Here is a 25,080-nt window from a genome sequence, read left to right on the forward strand (position 1 = left end):
TGACACAGTAATAGCGGCAATAGCGCAGACACACCAAATTTTGCGAAGTCCTCGACATTCTGTGTGACCCTTCTGCAAGTAAAATGTGACACACATATGGATGGCACAAATAGTTTAACGAAACCAACGCAAGACTGAATCTTGTCGAGGCCCTATGCTCCCGAGTGGAGAGAACAAGGAAAAAAAAAAAATAATAATAATAAAACTAATGTATGTGGTAGCCGCGTAGCGAAATGATCCGAGTTTTTTTCCGATCTATCTAGTGCCCTAAACCACGAGATCCACGATCGAACACAATTACAACTACTGGATCAGACAGGTTACTTATAGTTCGTACGATACTAACCATCTATTCCCATGCCCCCTTAAACCCATTCACCTAACACCCCTCTCCGTTTGGACCTATTCCGTCGAAACAGCGGTGCCTGTATCTATACTGTACTGACAGGGCTTGATGAACAGCAACAGCAACAACAAGAACAATGATAATAATTCAAGCGCATCAAAATGACAAAGTAAAAGTGTTAACAATTTTAACCGCAAAATGTAATTAGTATGAAATGTAAAAGAGAAACATTTGTATACTGATGGTGGGACCGTGGGAGAAATGTGAAAATGAGAACAAGAATGCCAGAGGAGGAAGGAATTGAACAAAGAAAGATGCAACAGTCCGTTTGTTAAATGAAATGATGAACAAAAACGCAATTTGATGCGCACTTACAGGAGAAAACAAAATTAAAACTTGAAATAAAAATTTTTAAAATTGGTAACGCTTTTTTTTTGTAGTTTAAGGTTTTAGGAATAGCATTTAGTTTTTCTGTTAATAATCATATGTACTTATATACAACTGATTACTTAATAAAGATAAAACTATACGTGACTAAGCTATGACATTTCTATTTAGAGAAAATTAATATATTATATGTGTGTGCATATGCATGTAAAATAAAATAAAAAAATTAATTGGCGTGTTAGATGTTTGGCCGAGCTCCTCCTACAAGAAGTATTGGAAAAAATATTGGTCATACAATTATAATATATGGAGCAATGTAGAGAGTTATTGTGCAATACTGAGTTTTATGGCACAAATTCGTTCGTAAATTTTGCAATTACCTATCGGGGAGCTACATCTATTAGAAAACGATTACAAAAACCATTTTCATTACTAAAATCTTAATCATTAATATTATATAGTTGTTATAAATGGACAACAAGAACCATTTTTACACAGTTCTTTTCTGCGCTAAATTTCGGCATGAATTTATTTCCTAAGCTAGACTATTTGGGCAAAGCCCACATTTTCTCTTTGCAAATTGTGATCCTTCCTACATTTTGGAAATATTTCGCATCCATATAGGACGAACTATGTAAAAGCTCTTTAAAATTTCCAAGTTGGGATCAAACGAGTATTCATATTCATCCTGTATTTTGAAAACGTTTTGTGTTCATACTAAACGAGCCATGTTGGTGCTCTCTTTACTACTTTAGGTACTCTTTAAACGCTCTTTCGTTTTTCAATTTTTGGCAAATTAATTTTCCTACTATTTTTTCAAATAGGATTGTATTCCAATTTATAATATAAGCACAATTATTTTGCCAGCAAGACATAGCCCTGAGGGGAGTGAAAAAACCACGATAAAGCGTAAAAATGGCAATTAGTTTTATAAAACTTCGTTTGCTTTCAATTTATTATATCCATTCTAAAATTAGTTTCATTCAAATGGCAATATCTTTTTGGGGATGGAAAAGTTTTGAAAGTTTCGGTGCTTTCGTGCCTTTTCAAAGTTAAGGGAGTGCCCCCAAAGATAATTACTTAAAAACAAGAAAACAAGAAAAACATTTGAAATCAGTAGCGGCGTGACCCTTTTAAGTTTGCCATTTGGCTTGAACCCTTTTAGTGGCTTAAGCAACAAATTGCTTTAGGAATAATGTCCAAACATCGTATTTGTGAAAAAAATTATTAAATATCTTAGCATATTATTCATTTAGGTGCGAAACTCAAGGACAGGACAAGTCAAGGCTTGGGAGGTTTTATGATATTTAGGATTGTGGTTCTTATACTTTAATAACCGACTCATGGGTTATGCTCTTCTGGACAAACAAAAACAAAATCGTGTTAAGAAAACACATGTGAATCAAGAAACAAAACTTAGCTTTAAAATTTAAAAACTAGAATTATTTCTTATTTTATTGTCATTTCTTTTTTTTTACATTTTATAATATTTAATACTGCTTTGAGTTTCAATTACAAATTTCTAGCAGTTTAAAAGTATCTTAGTGCATACATGTAATACTCTTTATGTAGAAGTCTTTGGAATATACATATGTGTATGCATGTATGTATATACATATGTACATATGCTTGTAAATTAGAATTGTTTATTTTGTTAAGGTTTCAGTACTGTAAACACTTAAGTAACTAAATACATATATAATGTATATACTATACCGTATCTTTATACAAATTTGTATATGAAAGCAATAATATAGATTTGTGTATATAACCCTAAATATTGATATCATTTCATGTAAAGGTAAGTACTTTAAATTTTTAAAATTATTGCCATTATACCAACGTCGTTTGCCGACGCAACTGCAACGCTTGTGAGTATATTGTGCGAAATAAATAAATAAATACAAATTTTTCGGAGGCTGAGCGCACAAAATCAGTAAATGAAATTTTTTCAATGTATGTATGAATATGCAAGTACTTATGAATTTACCAACAGGTACCGATATTAGTAATTGCAACTTGCCTTTAATCGAGATATTTTATTATGGGTACAATTTATTTCCAAGCCTTACTTTATCTGAACCCATTACCAGCTCTAAAACACCTTGCCCTTGCAGAAACCACCGCGTCGCTCTCCTCTGCTCTCCGCATTTTGTCGTAGCAAACTGGCCATCCGTTGTAATGGAGTATCCATATCACTAACGCTGTCATGGAATCAGCTAAAATTTATCCCAGCATCCTCATCATCTGAGCCAGAACCAGAGATCGTTTTGTGAAAGGTAGCCGGTGCCATCAGTGCGCGAGCAGCAATCATATGGAAATTCTCAGATGCACGGAATCCACTACGGGTGCACACGCAACGGCAGATAATACGTTTGAAAGCTATGCGGAACTCGTTTGAAAACAGAGCGTAGATGAGGGGATTGACCGCTGAATTGCAATAACCAAGCCAGAAAAGCACTGAAAAAACAGTTGGCTCGATGCATTCTTCACAAAAGGCACGTATCAGATAAATAGTAAAAAAGGGCAACCAACAAAAGATAAAGCCGCCAACGATTATGGCAAGCGTCTTGGCCGCCTTTGTCTCCATGCGGAAGCGTTTCGCCTGGAATTTGGCATTGCGCTTATAGCCACGTTTCTTCCCTGATGAGTTGCTCCCAGAGCCGATGTCACCTACAGCCGCCTCTATGTCCCGCTGGCCATCGGCCACACAACCCCTTGTATTGCCTACACAATTGTCTGTATTAAAAGTCGTTTCACCGATCTCGAACAGACTTGTCTTGAAGGAAGCACGTCGTCCATTCGTAAGCGTTGGTTTGTTGTTTGTAGAATAAGCCAAATTTGAGCTAACAAGGGTTGAGTGTGAGTCAGATAGCATATTTTCAGTTGAAGGGAAAGACACCTTGATAGATATTTTTTCATGTCGTTGCCGATGTATGCGCATCGAAGTGGCGCGCTTTGGAGTGTTCGACTGAGTTGTGACACTTTGGTGGTGCGATGTAGGATAGCTATCTTCACCGTTGCTATTCATACTAAGCGTGGACGACATGGAGTGCACGGATAGGGGAGTGCGTTGTGGGGTATTGCATGGACGGCCGCGATGTATACGTAAGATTAGCTGAGAATCATTGACTTTATTGTTGCTTGGATCACGAGGACTGCCTGAAAGTAAATGATGGAGGTTCGACACCAGAGATGCATTTTAGCTTGGTATCAAAAATGTTAAGAGAAAATTAATTTTGGACACGCTGACAACATTTAACTATGAGTATATATTAGTAAGTGATTGTGCGATTAAACGTAGATTAAAACCGACAACAGGGAGGGGTAAATAATATTGGAAATTGTACAGATGAGGATGCGAGCAAATATTTTGGAAGATATTTAAAAACTTTACTCGGATTGCTAGAAAAGGGAAAAGTACATACATACTCATAAACACACATGGAGATAAAGTCGACCATTGAGTTTTGATTTTAGCTGTCAGTTTATCCAATTAAAGAGTTACATATATTATTTGAACTGCAATGTATTCTATCAGTCATTACTTGCATACATATACGTATAGTAAGTATATAGGTAAGAAGTTCAGTCAGTAATTTAATTTAAAAATATAGTTTTTCATGAATACCTTGAATACTTTTGAATACTTTTAGAAAATTTGGTTAATAATTAATTTTATATGTATACTAAGATGTTTAGTTAAGGAGTTAATTCCCAGAGGCACATAGGTGATAGATGAATTGAAATTCATCTCAGAAATTGTATAATAATTTTTGGTCTATTGAAAAAAGCATTATCAGTTTCAAAATAAACCTTAATTAATTAACTATACTTTAATCACAACATTAAGATGAAAAAAGGAACATTGGAGTGTTAAGAAATTGATAGCATTAAAATTTACTCACACAAGGAAGACAGTGGAAATAATATTGAGGAAACATTCAAATTATTGATATTTGATAGCATAACCATGCTCCAGCAATCTTTTTATACAAGGTGGTCCACACAGTTTTTTTATATAGAAAATTTAGATTGTTAGACATCTCAGCAGAAAGTCAGAATCACACCCCGCGAAATGTTGGAAAATATTGCAAACTTAATTCCAAAGTCTATATTGTGTAGCCAAACATTGGGTTTATTGAAAAGAAGTCAAATTATTATTATTGGAGTTAACTCCTTAAGAAACGATATATAAGGCCCATGGTATGAAAAATATGGGTAGTAAAATCGTGTGAATCACCGGAAGATTACGCTGACGGAAGTGACGCGTTGCCTTTTTCTATATTCTAGTGAGAAAAAGTACTGCCTACCTTGTGGCGCTTGGTTGTTGGTGCAAACTTGTAGGAAATATATTTTCCTTGTGGGTGCTAATTTCTAGTGAGAAAAAGCACTGCATACCTTGTGGCGCTTGTTTATTGGTGCAAACTTGTAGGAAATATATTTTCCTTGTGGGTGCGAATTTCTAGTGAGAAAAGGCACTGCGTATCTTGTGGCGCTTGGTTGTTGGTGCAAACTTGTAGGAAATAAATTTTCCTTGTGGGTGCTGATTTCTCGTGAGAAAAAGCACTGCATTCCTTGAGGCGCTGGTTTGTTGGTGCAAACTTGTAGGAAATATATATTTCCTTGTGGTTGCTAATTTCTAGTCAGAAATAACACTACCCACATTTTGGTTCGTATTTCCGTTTCCTATCTAGTGCTTGTGCGTTCGTTGAGAACCTACATATACCAGTGATATCGTCTGAACCTTTGAAGGAGATTGTCTTCAAAAACCCTTACAATGGTTCATCTGCCAATTACACGCCAATGAACCACTGCTTAGACATTTGTTTGAATACATTGATGGCTCTACGTCTGAAAGCTTTAACGGTGAAAGAGAAAAAATTGAAGGATTGTGAGAAGCTTTCTTTCGTCAATTATAAACCAATTATATTCACACTACCAGATATATCCAGTGAAAAAGATTTAAGTACGGATCAAAAATACCTATTTGATATTTGTAGTGCTATTATAAGTGGACATTGCAACGACAGCTTAAAAAAGAAAAAACCCAAAAAAATTGTTCATTCCAGGTGGCTTACTATAGCGAATAGAATAAATAAATTTATATTTTTCCAGTAATATAGAAAAGGTCTTCATTTACTCCTTTTGCATATTAAATATATTTTTAAATATCACGGTAATCGTTCTTAAGGAGTAAACTCCAATCGCGTGTCGGAGCTGACACACACACCTCTTTTTTATATTTTTATACATATTTTTAATCAGTTTCCTAAGATTTCTAACCAAATCTTACAAGTGGCTTGCTTGATATTCGCCTTAAGGGCCTGCCATTAATGGATTGTTTGCATAATATAGGTTATTCACGGAAGCCCACAAAAAAACGGCGTCAAATTTGATGCCATCTTTTCATCGCAAAATGTGTTTTCCTTAGGTAGCTAATGTCTGTTCTAAATATGAATAGTACAATGAGCTATAGCCGCCACTCGCTAACGGCGAATCTTACTCGATAACTTTGTTGTTGCTTTCGCATGCAAATTTTTCATCAAGTTAATCGAGCCTGCTTCATTTCGCCATTTGCTAAGTCTTGTCGAAAAAAGAGGCCTATTGGTTCATTCAAGCGCAGACGCATATGCAACAACTAATATTACATACATAAATGCATATGTATAAGTATATACACATATTCTGAAAATGAAAGGAATCAGAACATAAATGCGATTTCTGGAAATATGATATCTCGATCACAACACCACGTACCATATCCAAAAAAATACAACCATTGAAAACGAAATAGCATAGCCACAAAAATTATATTAGCTGGTAGGATTTGTTTAAATAATTCAAATTTATACAATTTTAATTTTATATAGTATATATTTATGCATACTACATTAGCAGTGTACATATCTGTGTGCCCATATACAATTAGTTTTATTAAGTTAGGTTACTAAATACTTATGTATATCTTAATTATTTCCAATTGTATTTACTGCATTAATTTCATATTTTCAATATCACTCGTTTGATATAAATGTAAGCCTTGAATGTAGTTTGTAACTAAGCTTTCAATGTACCTGTATTGTTATTCACTGACACCACAGAAATTATGTTGAAGAAGGCTGGGGCTGCGGTATAATAAATTTCAGATTCGAGGGCACACAAACAATAATGTTATGTGCAAAACAAAAGTACATACATATAAGTTTAGACGCGATATTACAATGATAGACTTTGGAGCCCCATTGCACACCAAACTTAGGATTAGTAGTCATAGCTGGTGGTAAACGAGGACAAATCGAAGTACCTTCTGCCATCAAACAAACAGTTGGCGCACTCGCGTATCCGCACCCACGTCACTGTTGACAGTTATGATTTCAAGGTTGTAAAGGACTTCGCATACTTAGGCTATAACAAGTGCTACTTTGGACTAAGTAGGCAATTGAGTAGTAAAGTCCTCTCTCGACGAACAAAACTAACACTCTACAAGACTCTCATCATGCTCGTCCTAACGTATGGCGCAGAAACGTGGACGATGAAAACATCCGATGAAGTGACGCTTGGAGTGTTTGAGAGAAAGTTTCTGCGTAAGATTTTTGGACCTTTGCACGTTGGCAACGGCGAATATCGCAGGCGATGGAACGATGAGCTGTATGAGCTTTACGACGTCATAGACATAGCGCAGCGAATAAAGATCGAGCGGTTACGTTAGCTGGGTCATGTCGTCCGAATGGACACAAACGCTCCGGCTCTGAAAGTATTCGATGCGGTACCAGCTGGTGGCAGTAGAGGTAGACGAAGGTCACCTCTGCGTTGGAAAGATCAGGTGGAGAAGGACTTGGCTTCACTTGGTGTTTCCAACTGGCGCCGGTTAGCGCGGGAACGAAACGACTGTCGCGCTTTGTCAAAATCGGCCAAAATCGTGTAAGCGGTTTTCTCGCCAATCAAGAAGAATTCATAGCAATATATAAGGTTATCTAATAAGAGGTGTTATTTTGATATTCAAAGAATATGATATTTTTTAATGATCGGATATTTATTTCATTATAAAGAGGAAGGTATGCCGATAATAGTGGAAAATAACATCAGGCAAACGACCACCACGACCACGCTTACAGGACAATATCCTTTTCATGAAATTTTCGAGAGATAACACGGTCCGGAAACTTTTCCCGCAAAAGATTTTCGTTTCTTGTGTGGCACGTAGCGCCGTCTTGTTGAAAATAAACGTTGTCCAGATCAATACCATCCAATTCAGGCCATAATAGTTAATCATCTCTAATCTAATCTAAATAACACCTGTTATTGGAAAACCCTTTATTAAAGCTAATCTGCACGATTTATTCCAGCATACCTTTGGAAGTATAGTAAGAAATATCCAAAAGTATTCTATTGTCTATGTTGTACTCTGTTTGATTCCTGAGCAGAAATGAAATTAGCGATGTAAAAACCCAATTTTACCGATCACTTTAGTTTCCTACTGTGATCAATGCTATCGACTGAATAAGAAAGTATACTATTCTTTAAATGCTCAGCTAACTAAACGAACCGATGCCATAATGTTATAGGTAAAACAGTTTCTGATGCAGATTGCAAGATTCTTGACATCGATGCGAGGTCACATGGTTCCAAGCATGACGGCAAATTTGTAGCAATTGCCAGCTAAAAACTCGTTCGTTAGAAAGTAATAAAATCGGAATAGTAGAACTTAGAAAAAGGATTCCAGAATATATTTCCCAATATATATAAATATATTTCCCAATATATATATATATATTTCTCAATATACATATATAATATACTTCCCACTGATTGTTTTTCGGATATATCAGGGACGATATTGCTACACGTTTCAAAATAGAGTGCTCAAATGGAGAGATGGAATCTAAGCTTTGTTCAGTTTTCGAGAGGTTGAGGGTTGACCTAGATGCTGTTAAAGATGTGGTTGTCGGTGCTACTGTGCTTCATAACTCAACTTTGCCAAAAAACGGAAATCTTCATGTGAGTGCTACACCTTGAATTAAATCCTGCCAAATTAATTACATTAAACGATATCTTCTTAGTTTTATATGTTTTTGGAGGACGCTACTAACCGAGTATCAATTGCAGAAAGCAGATACTCTAAAAACCTATTCAACTTCAGTAGAGGCCACATACCTGCATTTATCAATAAAGGGTGGTTAAATTTTAAGAGCCGATGTTGAATGTGAACCACACCTAAACGTCAACGGCACTCTTGGACTTCTTTGATTGGGGTTATTTGAAAGAAAAGGTGTACGTCGATAAGCCAGCAACAATTCAAGAGCTAAAGGATGAGATAATTCGGCACATTAACGGCATAGACCCTCAATTATGCCTCAGCGTCATCGAAAATTTGGATATTACGTAATTGAGCCATACCAATATTATCATAATAAAGAGAAATGACAATCATTTTCTAAAAAAATTGTATTTTATTCAAAATCAACACCGGCCCTTGAAACTTAGCCACCCTTTAATTACACTGTGGAACAAATTCAGGTTAGCAAAAATTAGGTCCATTCTGAGAGTGGCGGGTGAAAATAGAGGCGAAATTAGAAGACCCGTATCGCGCCGTTTTTTTATGTTAGTTCGAATTTTTTTTTAATCGGCCTTCGAAGTTTGCAGTCAAATGCCGATTTTCAGCATATTGTTTCATAAGTACCACAAAAATTTTCGAAATCAATTTTTTCAAAAATTGTAATTGTTGCACAGGTCTCTAGCAATAATTTGGCTTTTACAGATTGAAAAAATATCAATTAGTCGACGAGTTATAGCCAAAAAACCATATAAACAATTTTGCTCCGATTTCGAACTTCGAAGGCCGATTAAAAAAAAATTCGAACTAACATAAAAAAACGGCGCGATACGGGTCTTCTAATTTCGCCCCTATTTTCACCCGCCACTCTCAGAATGGACCTAATTTTTGCTAACCTGAATTTGTTCCACAGTGTTATCCTCCACAATTTGCCTGCTCTAAGCTACAATAATAAACACATACATATCAGCTAATTTATTTATGTATGTATCCTGAAGGCGGGTGGTATATTAATTGTTATATTCTTTCAAAACCTCTTGTCCAATAACAGCCTTTTCCAGGAAGGAAAAACCGCCCGGGTGGACAACGGAGCTATCTGAGCTTAGGGCCTCATGCAGACGCCTTTTTAACAGGGCTAAAAGAATTAGGTCTCCCTGTATGAAGCAGGGCTAGGAATATACAAGTCCGAAATTAGAAAGGCTAAGAAGGACTCTTGGAGAAGCTTCTGCGAGAGCGTATAAGGCTTCCATGAGTCCTCCAGGTTTAGACGAGTACTCACGAAGAGTTCCGCTCCCTTGGGGTACTTAAGAGACGAATTGGGGCGTTGGGCGATGAGCGGCGAGGACTCACTGAAGTTACTTCTCGACGCCCATTTTCCGATGAGCCCAGCACCTAGCAGCACCGGCCTGGATAGCATTTCAACTTGCGTTCCGGACCGGGGCTGGTTGCTGGATAAGCGTCGCCTGGCTTGGGCCATTGACTCCTTTAGGCCCTTCAAGTCGCCTGGTCCTGACGTCATCATTCCTGCCCAACTGCAGAAATCTGTGGAGGTATCATGCCGTTGGTTGAGCCCCATCTATGCGACCTGCGTACCCAGGGGCTATATACCAAGATCATGGAGGGCCGTGATCTTTATACCCAAGGCAGGCAAGAGCTCGCAAGTCTCCCCTAAGGACTTCAGGGCAATTAGTCTCTCATCTTTCTTACTGAAAACCCTTGAGAGACTGATTGACCTGCACATAAGAAGCGAAATTCCTCGGGGTCGGCTGTCGCATACTCAACATGCTTATTGCAAGGGTAAATCGGTGGAATCTGCCCTACATACAACCGTGGAAGAGATTGAAGAGTCTCTTTTTCAGAAGGAGTTTGCGGTAGGCGCCTTCCTCGACATTGAGGGGGCTTTTAACAACGTCCTCCCGGAGGCATTTACCAGGTCTCTAGGTAAACTAGGACCTTATAAGATTTATCCACAAAGTGCTTAGCGACAGAACTGCAGGTGAGTAGAGGCACTCCGCAAGGTGGGGTTCTCTCACCATTCCTCTGGGTTGTTGTTTTAAATGACCTGTTGGAGGAGCTGGTGAAGGGGGGCTGCAGGGTTATTGCCTACGCGGATGACGTGGCACTAATTGTTAGAGGAAAATTTTTAGACACTCTGTACAACTTGATGCAGGGATATCTGAATGCAGTTGTTAGATGGGCAACGGATTGCGGCCTGTCGGTGAATCCTCTTAAGACGGAGCTCGTCCTACTTACGAGGAAATATAAAATACCCAGAGCTCAACTTCCCTCACTAGGGGGCGCTCCTCTGATGCTTTCTGATAAGGTGAAGTACCTAGGTATTATCCTTGACAGCAAGCTTACATGGAAGCCCAATATTGAGGAAAGGATGAGGAAGGCAACAATCGCTCTGTATGAGTGCAAGGGCGCAATTGGCAAAAGATGGGGTCTCTCGCCTAGAGTTGTTTTCTGGCTATATAGTATTGTAAAGCCTATCTTGTTATATGGAGTCATAGTCAGGAGGAACTCACTAGAGAAGACGGCATTGGTGAAGAAGCTGGAGAGAGTTCAGAGGTCGGCACTCATTGGAATCAGTGGGGCGCTTCGAACGACCCCTACTCTGGCGCTCAACGCAATGCTAAATGTGGTACCCGTAGACATCGCAGGCAGAATTGCCGCTACACGTACCGCAATCAGACTGAGGGGCTGGAGCTATAAGCTCAACCTCACTTATGGGCACTCAAGCATTCTTAGAAACTTCGAGTTCATCCCTCTGTCAACAGACCAGTGTATACCCTCGTTTAGTCCAACCGGAACATTCTTCACTCACATCCCGTCAAGGGAAGAGTGGACAGTGGGCTACACTTGGGGGCAGGGCCTGGTGAACTTGTTCACGGATGGATCGAAGTTGGAAGGAAAGGTCGGCGGAGGAGTCTTTTTCGAGGGGCTCCTCATCAGACTAAAATTCAGGTTACCGGACCACTGCAGTGTGTTCCAGGCAGAGGTAGCCGCAATCAAGGAGGCAGCTGATTGGCTGCTCAAATGCGTACTAACTGTCAAGAAACGTACTAACAGAAAAGAAATATTTACTCCGGCAGCCAAGCGGCAATAAGGGCTCTCGTGTCTATGACGGTGCATTCGGAATTGGTCAAGGAATGCTTCACCTCACTTTCGACCCGCGGCCGAATTCTTTGACATCAGCCTCATCTGGGTTCCCGGTCACAGCGACATTGTGGGAAACTGTGAGGCGGATGAGCTGGCCAGACAAGGGATATGTGAGGTGATTTCCCCGCGAAGGGAGAAAATTGGGATCCCCCTGAGTACCTGCGGTCTGCTCCTGGGAAGATGGGCATCGCGCCAACTCAGCGAGCGCTGGGCAAATACACAAACGTGTAAAGTCGCGAAATCCTTCTGGCCACGTGTGGACCGGAGGCGCTCGGGCGAGCTTCTGAGGCTGACAAAATATCAGCTCTCCAATCTAGTCTGTTCTCTCACAGGACACAATGCGCGAGGAATGCATGCTGTGAGACTTGGAATCACCTCGAGTCCTGAGCTGCCCTGCTCTAGCGGAGCTAAGATCCCGGCATCTTGGCTCTTACTTCTTTGCCACGCCTGCAGATATAGCTGGCGCATCAGCAGCACAAAGCGGCTGACGCAAACATAGTCATCGTTCATAATCCGCACGCTCCTAACCATTCCATCACCACCTCTCCCTGCATCCCATCCGTCCTTCCCTTTCACCTTCCTTCCTTCCTGGGCAACCATACCAACCTAACCTAACCTTATATTCTTTCACTTAGTATACAAACATAAAATGTCTTTTGAAACTTATTTTCAACGATTTTTAACGACAAAGCCGAATTTTGCGGTGAAATTCTCAAGTTTAAAAATATCCTTCGATAAAATATATTCATTAGTTCATTTATGATATTTTTCCCACCAGCTAGTATTTTCTGCTATTTTTGTAGCGTTGGCATTTCTGCGTATTTACCGATTGACAATGTCGTTAGTTAGCACCATGTAAAGTACTAAACTGATTGTGGCAAAACTAAAAATAAAGTACGGTTTTTCTTTTTAGTATTTTACTAACTAAAGAAAGCTTCTATGATTGAGTGTGACTACGAGCCAATATGTTTAATGTGAAATGAGATTTATTAAACCTTCCGCATGACCTTGATTGATTTGCTGTATTTTCTACCTATTTGGCTTATATAAAACTAAATTAGTATCGATTTTTTGAGCAAGCAATCGAGTCATCAGCTGAAGTCGGGCAACATTAGTACGAGTAAAAATAGGTAAAAGAGGACAAAAATAACTATAATGTCACCATCACATAAGTATTTATGTAGTCAAGGATGACATCAGAAAGTAAAAATAAATGTAGGTAGAAAATATTTTTAAAAAGAATTTATTTCACATGGCATTACAGAAAGCAAACTGTTTAGCAGATCTAATAGAAGATGAAAAATAAAATATTGACGTGTTGAGTATTCGTTGCCAATTTCTAAATATCTCTTGCTTCTTTGTTGATTTTTCGAAAAAATATAAAGGTAAAGGGTAAATAAATTATGTACTTTTGTGTACGTGCGGGCTTAACAATTCAGGCACAAATGGCGAAATATTACCTTTTAAAATACAAAAATTAAAGCTAAGGTGAAATTTATTTTTTTTTCTTTCACTTTATATGTATACTTATGTATGTTTACGCTTTAACCCTGTTGTTTACCCTCTTTTCCTTGTAGCGATTGAAACGCAAAGAATATACAGCATTTGGCTATTACCTTTTTTTATTAAGATATAAAATTTATTTTCTCAATATTCATAGACAAATACAAATAAGTATGTAAATAAATATTATATATTGTACATGCGTGGCAAGTATGACATTATCTACATTTTTGTGGCATAAATATTTAAATAATATGTAACTATTATGTATCACAATAAAATATTTTTCGTTTTGTTTTACTAGATAATGAGTTTACATGAGAATGGGAGTTAATGTTTCGTATAATATTTTTAGTACAACTGAGTTTTGAAAGGTTCTCTAGAAAGGAATTTTAGGACACTGACAATATAGGCAGCACTCTTAATTCACACCAAAATAAAAACCCCACGCATCTCTCACCTCAAAGTTTCATCTATTAACCCTAATCATGTATTCATAAAAAGAAATGTACATGTGTATCCTGTAATATAATTTATTTCATATATTTTCGACGTCAGGTATGTAATATGCATACATAAAATCAATCATGTATAAGCGCAACAATATCTTTTTTTTCATATTTGCATATGCATGTACCTACATATAACGAAACAACCTAAATTGTTTTTCTCGTAAGGGCGCTGGCTAAATGTGCATTTATTATAACATTCGTCAGTAATGCCACACCGGAAGAAACAAAAATTAAGATATAAATAATATTTAAAAAAAATTGGGAATTTAATTGTAAAGGCATACGTAAAATTTTGCAATCTTTTCAAATAACATAAAAAGAGGGTAGCAAAAACAAATTTGTCAAACAACAAACAGAATAACTTAAAGTACAATAAAATAAAAATAAAGATTAATGAAGATAACATTCAATGTTTCATAACTTAAAAATAAGTAATTAACAGGCATTAATGTAAAATTCTCAAATTAAAGAGATCACAACTCCAACTCAATTCAAGTATCTACTCCTATAAGGCAAAGTATAAAATATATAAATACTTCAATAGAATTACAAACATACCCAAGATGTATTTAATAAAGTGTGATTAAATTTCGCAGTGCTCTCATAATCAACATACTTGTACTATAATGCATATTTGGAAGAGGAAATAAGAGGGCTTGTGAAAATTCTAAAACACATTACTTTAAAATGTTTCATTTTAATTGATTCTTTTTTTTTTTTTTGACGGGACAGACTAGCAAGTACAGCACTCAGACACAATTAAATCCATTGTATCGCACTCGGATTCCCATTTTAATTTTCTTTAAATCTACTCGACCTCCGAGGAAATATGAGCAGATCTTTTGATGCCAAGGAGCTAAGGAGCCAAGGTGGTCGCTTCTCAACACATCAGCCTGAGTCGAACGAAGACGGGGCAGACGCACAGAAAGGGGTCCGCCGTCTCATTCTCCTCTCCACATGCTGGACAGAGTGCACTGCCTGAGATGTCCACCTTTTCCATGTGTCTTGCCCATAGAAAGTGGCCTGTCATCAGTCCAACCAGGCTCCTACAGTCCCCTCTGTTAAGTGATAGGAGGAACTGCGACAGTCGGTCGGACATGGCAGGTAATATCAGTTTTGCCCATCTTCAGCCTTGTGGGTTAGAGTAACCCGTTTGCTAACCGTGGCTTTGATGGCTGCTGAAGGGAGTGGTAGAACGGGCTCCGGGCCAGAGTCAGAGATCTCGTTACCCGCGATACCCACGTACCCCGAGACCCATGTTAGCATCAGGCTATTATGTCTACCGGCATAGTTCGGCTTGAATTTACAGGACTCAACTACCCTTGAAGTGTTTGCGGGGCTGTCTAAGGCCATGAGGCCATATAGTTCAAAGTTCATTGCTTCTTGAGCCGGAGCCGTACTTGGTCCTGGAGCCATCCGTGAAAATGCGAAAACAGTGTTTCCCGGGCTCATTTTTTGAGTTTGACTACACTGCATCTCTTGTCAAGCACGACTCTGAATGGCATGGAGTCAATGGGCATGGCAAGAATCGTTGAATCGAAGTCCATGCCTACTCTGTTGTCCAATGCCGTACAGGGGCCGTACCAATTCCCATTGTATTTCAGCCTGCAGATGTTCTTCAAGGTCTCTCCTGTAGACTATTCAGAGCGTCAAATGCCGGGTCTGAAGTAGTCAGATGGCCACAGTGCATTGTAGTCTCGATAAGGTCCTCCTGATTCCCACGAGAGGGAGTCTACTCATTCAGGCCGCTGATGCATAGGTCATAATGAGTCTTATCATAGCCTAGGACCTTGCTAGGAGAAAGACCCCACGTTTTTCCAAAAACACCCTTGCACTGCCAGAAGGCTGTCAGTGCTTTGGATAACTCTGTGTCAACTTGTGATTTTCAGAGGAGTGGACTATAGAGGATTGCTCCAAGATATTTAATTTCCTTGGATAGCTGGATTATGCCTCCTTTTAGCTTAGGCAGAACGAGTCCACCAAGCTTCCTCCTTCTGTTGAAGAGGGCAATACCAGTCTGGGCGGGATTTGCCTATAGCCCATTCGCACAGCACCACGTGTCAATCATATCCAGACTTTTCTGCACTTTCCTGCAGATGTTCATAAACGAAGGGCCTGTTACCAAACAGGCAACGTCGTCCGCATATGCTTGTCGTTTAAGGTGGTAAGAAGTGGATCGATCATCATGCACCAGAGCAATGGAGACAGCACACCGCCTTGAGAGCAACCTCTATTAACTCTGGATGACATCAACAGATCTTCCTCTGCACGCTCCGAGACGATTCTTCGGGCCAGCATCGAATGAATCCTATTCACTAGCACCCAGTCTACGCCGTGTCTACGAGTAGAGCTGCACATACTGTCAAAAGTGGCATTATCAAACGCTCCCTATATGTCTAAAAAGATGCCTATAGCGTAGTCCCTCCTGTTGATGACAAGCTCTACACAAACAACAAGGTTTTGCAGTGCTGACTCGCAGGACTCGCAAAATATACTGAATACCATAGTAAAAGTTGAACCTGTCAAATCTACAAATCTGATACCGCAGTGTAAAAAATGCCAATCTTTTGGCCATACTAAAAACTTTTGCGTTAAACCCTCACGATGCGTCAAATGTGCAGATAAGCATGCCACCATTGATTGCAAAAAACTGAACTAGAAAGCCCAAAGTGTTGTAACTGCGGAGAGTCCCACCCTGCAAATTACAGAGGCTGTATAGTGGCGAAAGAACTCCAAAAGATTAGAACGAAAAAGCGATCCCAAAATTCTAAACCGGTAAACAATACAAACAAACAACACACAATCCCAAAACGTGCTACAACTACTACAAGTCTTACAAATAATCCGACAAAAATCCCTATAATAAATAAACCGGCTACATACGCACAAATTACCAAAAACTTATTACCGAACGAACCTATTGTGCAAAATCCCCTTTCAGCTATATTAAGCAAATTAAATGAACAAGGCCAAATCTTCAAATCAATTGAAAAACGCTTGTGTGCCCTTGAACGAAACATGCAATTTTTTGACTATGAATAAAACACTAAAAATAATATTATGGAATGCCAACGGTCTAGCTAACCACCAAACAGAGCTAGAAGTTCTGTTAAACAACGACGAAATCGAAATTTTAAACATTATTCCCTATACCATACTATTCACCCCAACAATTGTGCAAGAGGTGGCAGCGCCGTTCTCATAAAAAATAATATAACCCACCACTTGGAAGACCAACTCAGCGCCGAGGAATTTCAAACAACTTCCGTTTCTGTCGAGGCCTTCGAGCAACAAATATTACTAACAGCTTTATACAGCCCACCCAGACATCAACTAAAATCTGAAGATTACGTATCTCTCATCGAAAGATACAAAGGACGTTTTATTATAGGAGGCGATTTCAACGCTAAGCACGTACATTGGGGGTCTAGGCTTACAACCACAAAAGGGCGCGAAATGTTTAAAGCCATAAGACAAAGAGGTTGCGAAATAATTTCAACTGGCAAGCCAACATATTGGCCTACAGACACCAACAGAGTACCTGATTTGATTGACTTTTTTGTCTTCAAAAATATTCCCGCAAACCTTCTTTCTATTTCCGAAGGCTTCGATCTGAACTCTGACCACTCACCGATCCTTTTAGAAATATCAGGGAATGCGGTACTAAATAAAACGTCTCCTCGTCTATTTAATAACTTCACCGACTGGCAGTACTTCCAACTACAATTACAAGCTGTAGTGGTAGACACCGACCGTATCGTGACTACTGATGATCTTGATGATGCCGTGCTTCAGTTCACGCAAATAATTCAAAACGCAGCTTGGAACAGTACGCCCCAGCAAGATGTCACATCAAACAAGAAAAAATACCCATCATATATCAAGTTGCTGATAAATAAAAAACGAAAACTTAGACGTCGTTGGCAGCAAACCAGATGTCCTGAGGACAAATTGAAACTCAACCAAACAACAAAACAACTACACGTTCAAATTCAGATATTCAAAAATGATAATTTCAATCGATTTCTTAAGAGCCTCACATCTGATAAATCCACAGACTACTCTTTATGGAAGGCAGCAAAGTCATTTAACCGACCGATAAAACACATAGCACCCATCAAAATAAACGACACCCAATGGGCAAAATCCAATGAGCAAAAAGCAAATTTATTTGCAGAGAATCTTTGTAAAACCTTCTATGCCAATGATGGATCTGAAGATATTGACATCTCGTCAAATTGGATTGAAAGCGATGTCAGCATTGAGCCAGTTAGTAACGAAGAAGTAATGAGCGAAATTTTCAAAATGAAAACGAAAAAAACGCCTGGTTTCGACCTCATAACTGCAGAAATTCTTCAGAGATTGCCCAATAATTGTATTACTTGTCTGTCTCAATTGATTAATTTGTGTTTTTTGTTAAAATATGTTCCTATGTACTGGAAGACAGCAGAAGTAATTATGATTTTGAAAGCCGGAAAATCGCCAAATGATGTGTCTTCATACCGACCTATTTCTCTACTACCAATGCTGTCCAAACTTTTTGAACGACTGTTACTGACTCGAATGTTGCCGATTATAGAAAGCAAGAGAGTTATTCCAACGCACCAATTTGGCTTTCGAAAAAATCACTCCACTATCGACCAAGTTCACAGGGTTGTTAGAACCATAGAGTGTGCGATAGAGGAAAACAAAGTTTGCGCAGCGGTGTTCCTTGACGTCTCGCAGGCGTTTGACAAAGTTTGGCATACGGGCTTGCTCCACAAACTAAAATTGATTTTGCCCAGGAATTATTGCGAAATCCTTTCTTCCTACCTTGATGGCAGATACTTTCGTGTCAGATTTGACAACGCCTATTCATCATTACAAAAAGCACGCGCGGGGGTACCTCAAAGAAGCATCCTAGGCCCTCTCTTGTACCTCTTGTATACGTATGACTTACCGGTTCACGAGCAACACGTTACCGCAACCTTTGCAGATGACACGGCTATCCTAGCAGTTGGAGAAGTGATCGAGACTACAACGACGAAATTGCAATCAGCGGTAGGTTCTATTGCAACATGGGCAAAAAAATGGCGTATCAAATTAAATAATTCCAAATCAGTTCACATTGTACTCGGCCTGAAAAAACCAATTTACAAGCCAGTCTACATAAACAACATAAATATACCGTACGTCAACGAGGCAAAATATCTTGGTATAACCCTTGATGCTAAACTGCGTTGGAAGGCGCATGTCAAGAAAAAGCGTGAAGAGCTGGAATTAAAAACAAAAAACCTTCTTTATCTTATTGGCAGACACTCTATTCTGTCAACGAACAACAAACTACTGCTATATAATCAAATACTCAAACCGGTCTGGACGTATGGCATTCAGTTATGGAGATGCTCAACCAAATCTTGCATGACTATTATCCAACGATTCCAAAATAAAGTGTTGCGCAACATCGTCAATGCTCCATACTATGTGAGAAATGTCGACCTCCATCGTGATCTTGGTATCTTACCCATCACTGACGTGGCGAAAAAGTACGCCATGGCTCACAGACAACGTTTAAGTACACATGTCAACGCTGAAGCATTGGTTTTGCTTCAGCCAAATACTCATCGTCGGCGGCTCAAGCGTAGAACAGTTTTAGACCAGATGGGCACCCAGTAGCAGATGTACCTTATATATTTATACATTCATAATGAATTTATGAATATTGAGGCATCTTAGTTTTTTCCTTTTTTAATATATATGTTCAATAAAAATTGCTCGTTAGTATCTTTATCTCGTTGTACTAGTTGTAATTTCTAAACGTTATTCTGCTTATACTTTAAGATGCGTTAATAAAAAAAAAAAAAAAAAAAAAGGATTCCCCACTTTGATAGGCATGCTGAAATAGAAACAGAGGGTCGTTCGAAACTTTTCAGCATAAAAGAAGTCATGGTGAAGAGTGTAAAGCTTTTGGGGCTGGTGTAGTCGTCTCTTCCAACCTTTGGAATGAGCGTAGTATAATTGAATTTACTTTAAAACCAATAATTATAAATACATATGTATATACGTCGCGATACTTTTCCATTAGCATAAAAACAAACTTAAATAATTACCGAAATTTTTGGCGCCCTATTTCTGACAGCCCGCCATTTCGTTCATCAGCCCTATGACAATACTCTTAAAATTCGTATTAGCTGTCAAAAAAGTTAAAATTTTTTTACTAACACAGTCGTCGAGACAGTTAAACAATTGTCGTTAGTTTCGTTTCGAATAAATTACTTCCTCTGACTTCGATTCTTTTACAAATTACAACAAAATATCGCCAAGTTCACCGGTTATATTATCTTAATCATTTGCCCAATTTACTGTCTTCACAAAATCATAAACAGCGAGGAGGACAATAAGAGAATTGTGAATGCATTAGTAAAAAAGTGAGAATGAACTGCTATTGCCTTTGCGCAACTGTCCCATATAAACGCCAAGTTACAAGGAGGATAGATTGCCAGCATGGTGAAAAGACACGAGGAAAAATGCTGGAGGTGAGAATATATATATCAGACCGTTAACCGACTATCAACGAATTTGAAAGAATCAGCTGATTGGCGGACGTCACCAGAGTCATGACAGTGTTTGGTTTACGAAAAAATTGAGATTATGTTGGTGATATATGAAAAAAATCAACCAATCGCATTTCGAAGCGATTTTTTGTTCTGTCATAGTAGATAAATGTTTAGATAATATATATCTTTACGTATGGAATCCTCCAATCAATAGAGTTACACAAACTTAGAAATTTACTTTGAAACAAGGTGCGACTATTTACTTACTCAATTCTAATAACTCATTGCCATAATTTGCCTTTCTTCTTCTCTTCATACTTCTCACTCCATAAAAAATAGACCCACAACGTTTCTGCGTAGGAATGGGGTACCAACGCGAATACCCCATATAAGGCATTGTGACTCTATTGTATCAGTAGTTGAACTCGTTAAAAAACTAATTAATTGCTCACTTCTAGTCAAAAACAAAAACTCTTCGTGAAGAAGTGATCTCCTTAAACTCACTTTAATTCTCACAAGTTCATAAACGATTACCTTTGTTTTTATCTTGGAGCACAAACAAACTTTTCTCAATGAAAGCTCTATATAGGCCATGAAAAATGATATATGTATATATGTGGGAGTGAACGTGAGTAAGGTGGCAACCCATATTTGTGTCGCCCTGTGGCGCCACACCATCGAGAAAGATGAGAAAAGAAGTCGGCAGTCTTGCAACGACAACGTACGAGGAGAGACACAATATTCGAGTGCGCGGGTGCTGATCGGTTTCTGTCCAACATATATCTACTTTAATTTCAATATCTACACATTTACTTTGTAAATTAATCTTAAAATATTACCAATAAACAATATATCTTTTCCATTTTCCCACATTTTGGGGGCTCAACCTAAAAGTTTTAAAGTGTAAAGTGCTGTTTCATTAAACAACGAAACTGATAATTTCTAAAGAATAAGCATGTCTTGCCTTAATGATTTTATGTGTAGTAGCTTGCGCAGTAGCACCAAAGCCAAAATTGCTATTTTCCATAAATATATATTTGAAGAAGAAGGTGACAGAAATAACCGACGCAGACTTCGTGAGTTTTGTGGCTTTGGATACGACGAAAACAGCGACGAGTATCAGCAAAAGAAGATATACGTTAGTTCAAATTTAAGTGAACGCGACTTAGTTTCAATTTGCAACATGATGGGCATTAGCTACGATGAAGACGATGTGCTGTTGCACATATTTCGTAATTTACGACGCAACCACTTGTTCACCGAAAGAAATGACGACGTAAACGACGGAGAAAACGACGACGAAGAAGATGATAACGGCGAAAATTCTAGAGAGAATACAGCGAGTTGCGGCAAAAGGAGGAACGAAGTAGCGAACAGTAAAGTAGAGAGAAGTAACGAATGCAAAGAAGATCATGAAACGACAGACTATTACGACTTTGCGACAAATATAAGCGGAAAAAACAATGAAGAAAATGAAAACAGTAGAGCGTCGGCAAAACACATAAACATGCAAGTAAATAAATGTGTGGAAAATTCCGTGACAAAATTTGCAATGACATTTCGCGATATTGAGGATTCTATTAGACCATTTGACGGTTCTAATAAGGTTCGTGTTGATTTGTGGTGCGAAGAATTTGAAGAGCAGTCTATATTAATGCAATGGGACAATCTTCAAAAATTTGTGTTTGCAAAAAAATCTTTGCGTGGTGTTGCTAAACTTTTTGTAATGAACGAAAGAGGGTTGAATTCATGGCAAGCATTGAAAAATGCGTTGATTAACGAATTTAAAGACACAACAAACAGTGCACTTTTACATAAACAACTAAGTGAGCGTAAATTAAAAGAAAATGAAAATTTGCAAGAGTATTTTTATAACATGAAAGATATTGCAAATCGTGGTAATATTGAAGACGAAGCATTAATACAATATGTTATTGATGGAATTAACGATTTGACAGTAAACAAAACGATATTGTATGGTGCAAAAAAGTTGTATGATTTCAAAGGCAAACTTAAATGTTATGAAATGATGTGTATGCAAAACAAATCAAAAGCAAAGCAAATGGTGAAAACAAATATAAACCAATATGAACGAAAAGAAGTGCAATGCTACAACTGTGGTGGAAAAGGCCATGTATCAAGCAGTTGCAAAGATAAAGAAAAAGGGAGAAAATGTTTTAAATGCAATCGGTTCGGGCATATTTCGGCAAATTGTGATAAAAATAAAAAAGACGAAACAAATTCAAAAGCAAACACGCGTCAAATTGTACTTAAGCGCGATTTTGCTCACAAGAATGTTAAAGTTGGGGACAAATATTACGATGCATTAGTTGACACGGGTAGTAAATTTAATATTATTACTCAAGAGGTTTATGAAAACCTTAACAAACCAAAATTAAATGCGTGTAACGTTTCACTTGTTGGGTTTGGTGCAAATAGTCATGAAAATAAAATCAAACCCAGTGGGTTTTTTAAAAGAGAAATTGAGGTAGACGGTGAAACATTTTTATTGAACTTTTACGTGGTTTCGAACAATTGCATGGACATTAAAGTTGTACTTGGTGAAGAACTGTGTATGCAATCAGTAATTATTATTAACAAAGACGGTTTGATAATTAGAAAAGCGCAAACGGATACAACAATAAACGATGATGTACTTTTAATGAAAATTGATACAGTAATTCAAAATAATGAACTTGACATAGACACCGATGCAAGCAAAGAAGCAAAAAAAACCGTGAGTGAAATAATTTCGAACTACAAGCCAAACAAAATTTTAACAACAAACGTAGAAATGCGAATTATCCTTCACGATGAATCCCCAATATTTTCAAGACCACGACGATTGCCATTTTCTCAAGTCGACATAGTCGAAAGCCAAGTTGATGAATGGCTCAAAGACGGTATAATTGAAATTTCAAACTCAGAATTCACCAGCCCCGTGGTATTGGTAAAAAAACGCGACGGTTCACCAAGATTATGTATAGATTTTAGGCAAATAAATAAAAAAATTATTAAAGACCATTTTCCACTTCCATTGATTGATGATCAACTGGATCGGTTGCAAGATGCTAGGTTGTTCAGCACTTTAGATATGAGAAACGGGTTTTTTCACGTGCCGGTGGAACAGTCAAGTAGGAAGTACACATCCTTCGTCACGCAGAGCGGGCAATATCAATTTTGCAAGGTGCCTTTCGGGTTATGCAATTCTCCGGGGGTATTCCAGAGACATATCAACGCGATTTTTCGAGAGCTGAGACGAGAGGGTATTGCACTACCATATATAGACGATGTTATTATTCCAGCTAAGAACGAGCAGCAAGCAATGCACAATCTAGAAAAAGTACTAAACACCTGCCGTGACTATGGGTTAGAACTTAATATAAAGAAGTGTCAATTCCTTAAAAAAAAAGTTAATTTTCTTGGATATGTGATTGAAGATCAAAAAATCCGTGCATCGCCGGAAAAGACGCAAGCGGTACATAATTATAAAATACCCAAAACACAAAAACAACTTTTGAGTTTTTTGGGCCGAGTGGGCTACTTTAGGAAATTTATACCCAATTATTCAATCATCGCAAAGCCTTTGACTGACCTAACCAAACAAAACGTAAATTTTACCATGAGCTTACCAGCTGAACAAGCATTTAACGCACTTAAAAATGCACTATGCGAGAACAACGTGCTAAATATATATAATTGCACCTACGAGACTGAGTTACACACAGACGCTTCGATTGATGGGTTCGGTGCAGTGCTACTGCAGAAATCTCCACACGATGGTCAGCTGCACCCTATCTACTATATGAGTAGAAAAACGACAGAAGCTCAAAGAAAGTTTACCAGCTATGAGCTGGAAGTACTGGCAGTAGTTGAGGCCATGGCGAAATTCAGAGTTTATCTACTTGGTATAAAGTTTAAGCTTATAACGGATTGTAAGGCATTTACGAAAACTCTAGAGAAGAAAAGTTTATGTACACGTGTAGCTCGTTGGATACTGTTATTACAAGAATTTGATTACGTTGTCGAGCACAGAGTAGGCACACGTATGAAGCACGTAGATGCCCTAAGCCGCTATGCAGTTATGTTGATACAAGATGACCAATTAATTATCAGAATAAGTCAAGCCCAATTAGACGATGAAAAGTTAAAAGCTATTAGAGAGGTACTTAAAAGCAAAAACTCATACAACGATTATTTTGTGAAGTCAAACATATTATATAAGATGTTCAGAGATACCGAACTAATCGCAATACCAGAAAATATGGAAAAACAAATTATTAGCCAGGCCCATGAGAGAGGTCACTTCGCAGTGAAAAAGACAAAAGAACTAATTTTAAAAGATTATTATATTTCAAATATCGACGAAAAAATTAGAAGACATATTGCGTGTTGTATACCATGTATCTTAAGTAACCGAAAGCGAGGCAAACAAGAAGGTTTACTCCATCCTATACAGAAAGAGGAGTTGCCACTATATACGTTTCATATAGATTTTTTGGGTCCTTTACAATCAACAAGCAAACAGTATCAGCATATTTTAGCAGTTATCGACTCATTCACAAAGTTTTGTTGGTT

The 25,080-nt window shown here is 38.1% G+C and overlaps 1 protein-coding gene across 2 annotated transcripts in view; it reads right to left on the reverse strand.

Moving 5' to 3' along the window:
* Positions 1–25,080, reverse strand: part of LOC128856129 (octopamine receptor Oamb) — a 76,640-nt gene that overhangs the window by 4,862 nt on the left and 46,698 nt on the right. Inside the window, exon 6 of one of the 2 annotated variants that reach the window (XM_054091536.1) lies at positions 2,007–3,895. The exons of the other annotated variant lie outside the window; for it this stretch is intronic. Coding sequence (XP_053947511.1) covers positions 2,949–3,895 — 947 coding nt within the window. The 3' untranslated portion in view covers positions 2,007–2,948. Of the gene's footprint in view, positions 1–2,006; positions 3,896–25,080 lie in introns of those variants that run through there. 2 annotated transcript variants of the gene reach the window in all.

Source organism: Anastrepha ludens, chromosome 2 (genome assembly GCF_028408465.1).
Source record: "Anastrepha ludens isolate Willacy chromosome 2, idAnaLude1.1, whole genome shotgun sequence".
In the NCBI taxonomy this organism is placed as follows: domain Eukaryota; kingdom Metazoa; phylum Arthropoda; class Insecta; order Diptera; family Tephritidae; genus Anastrepha; species Anastrepha ludens.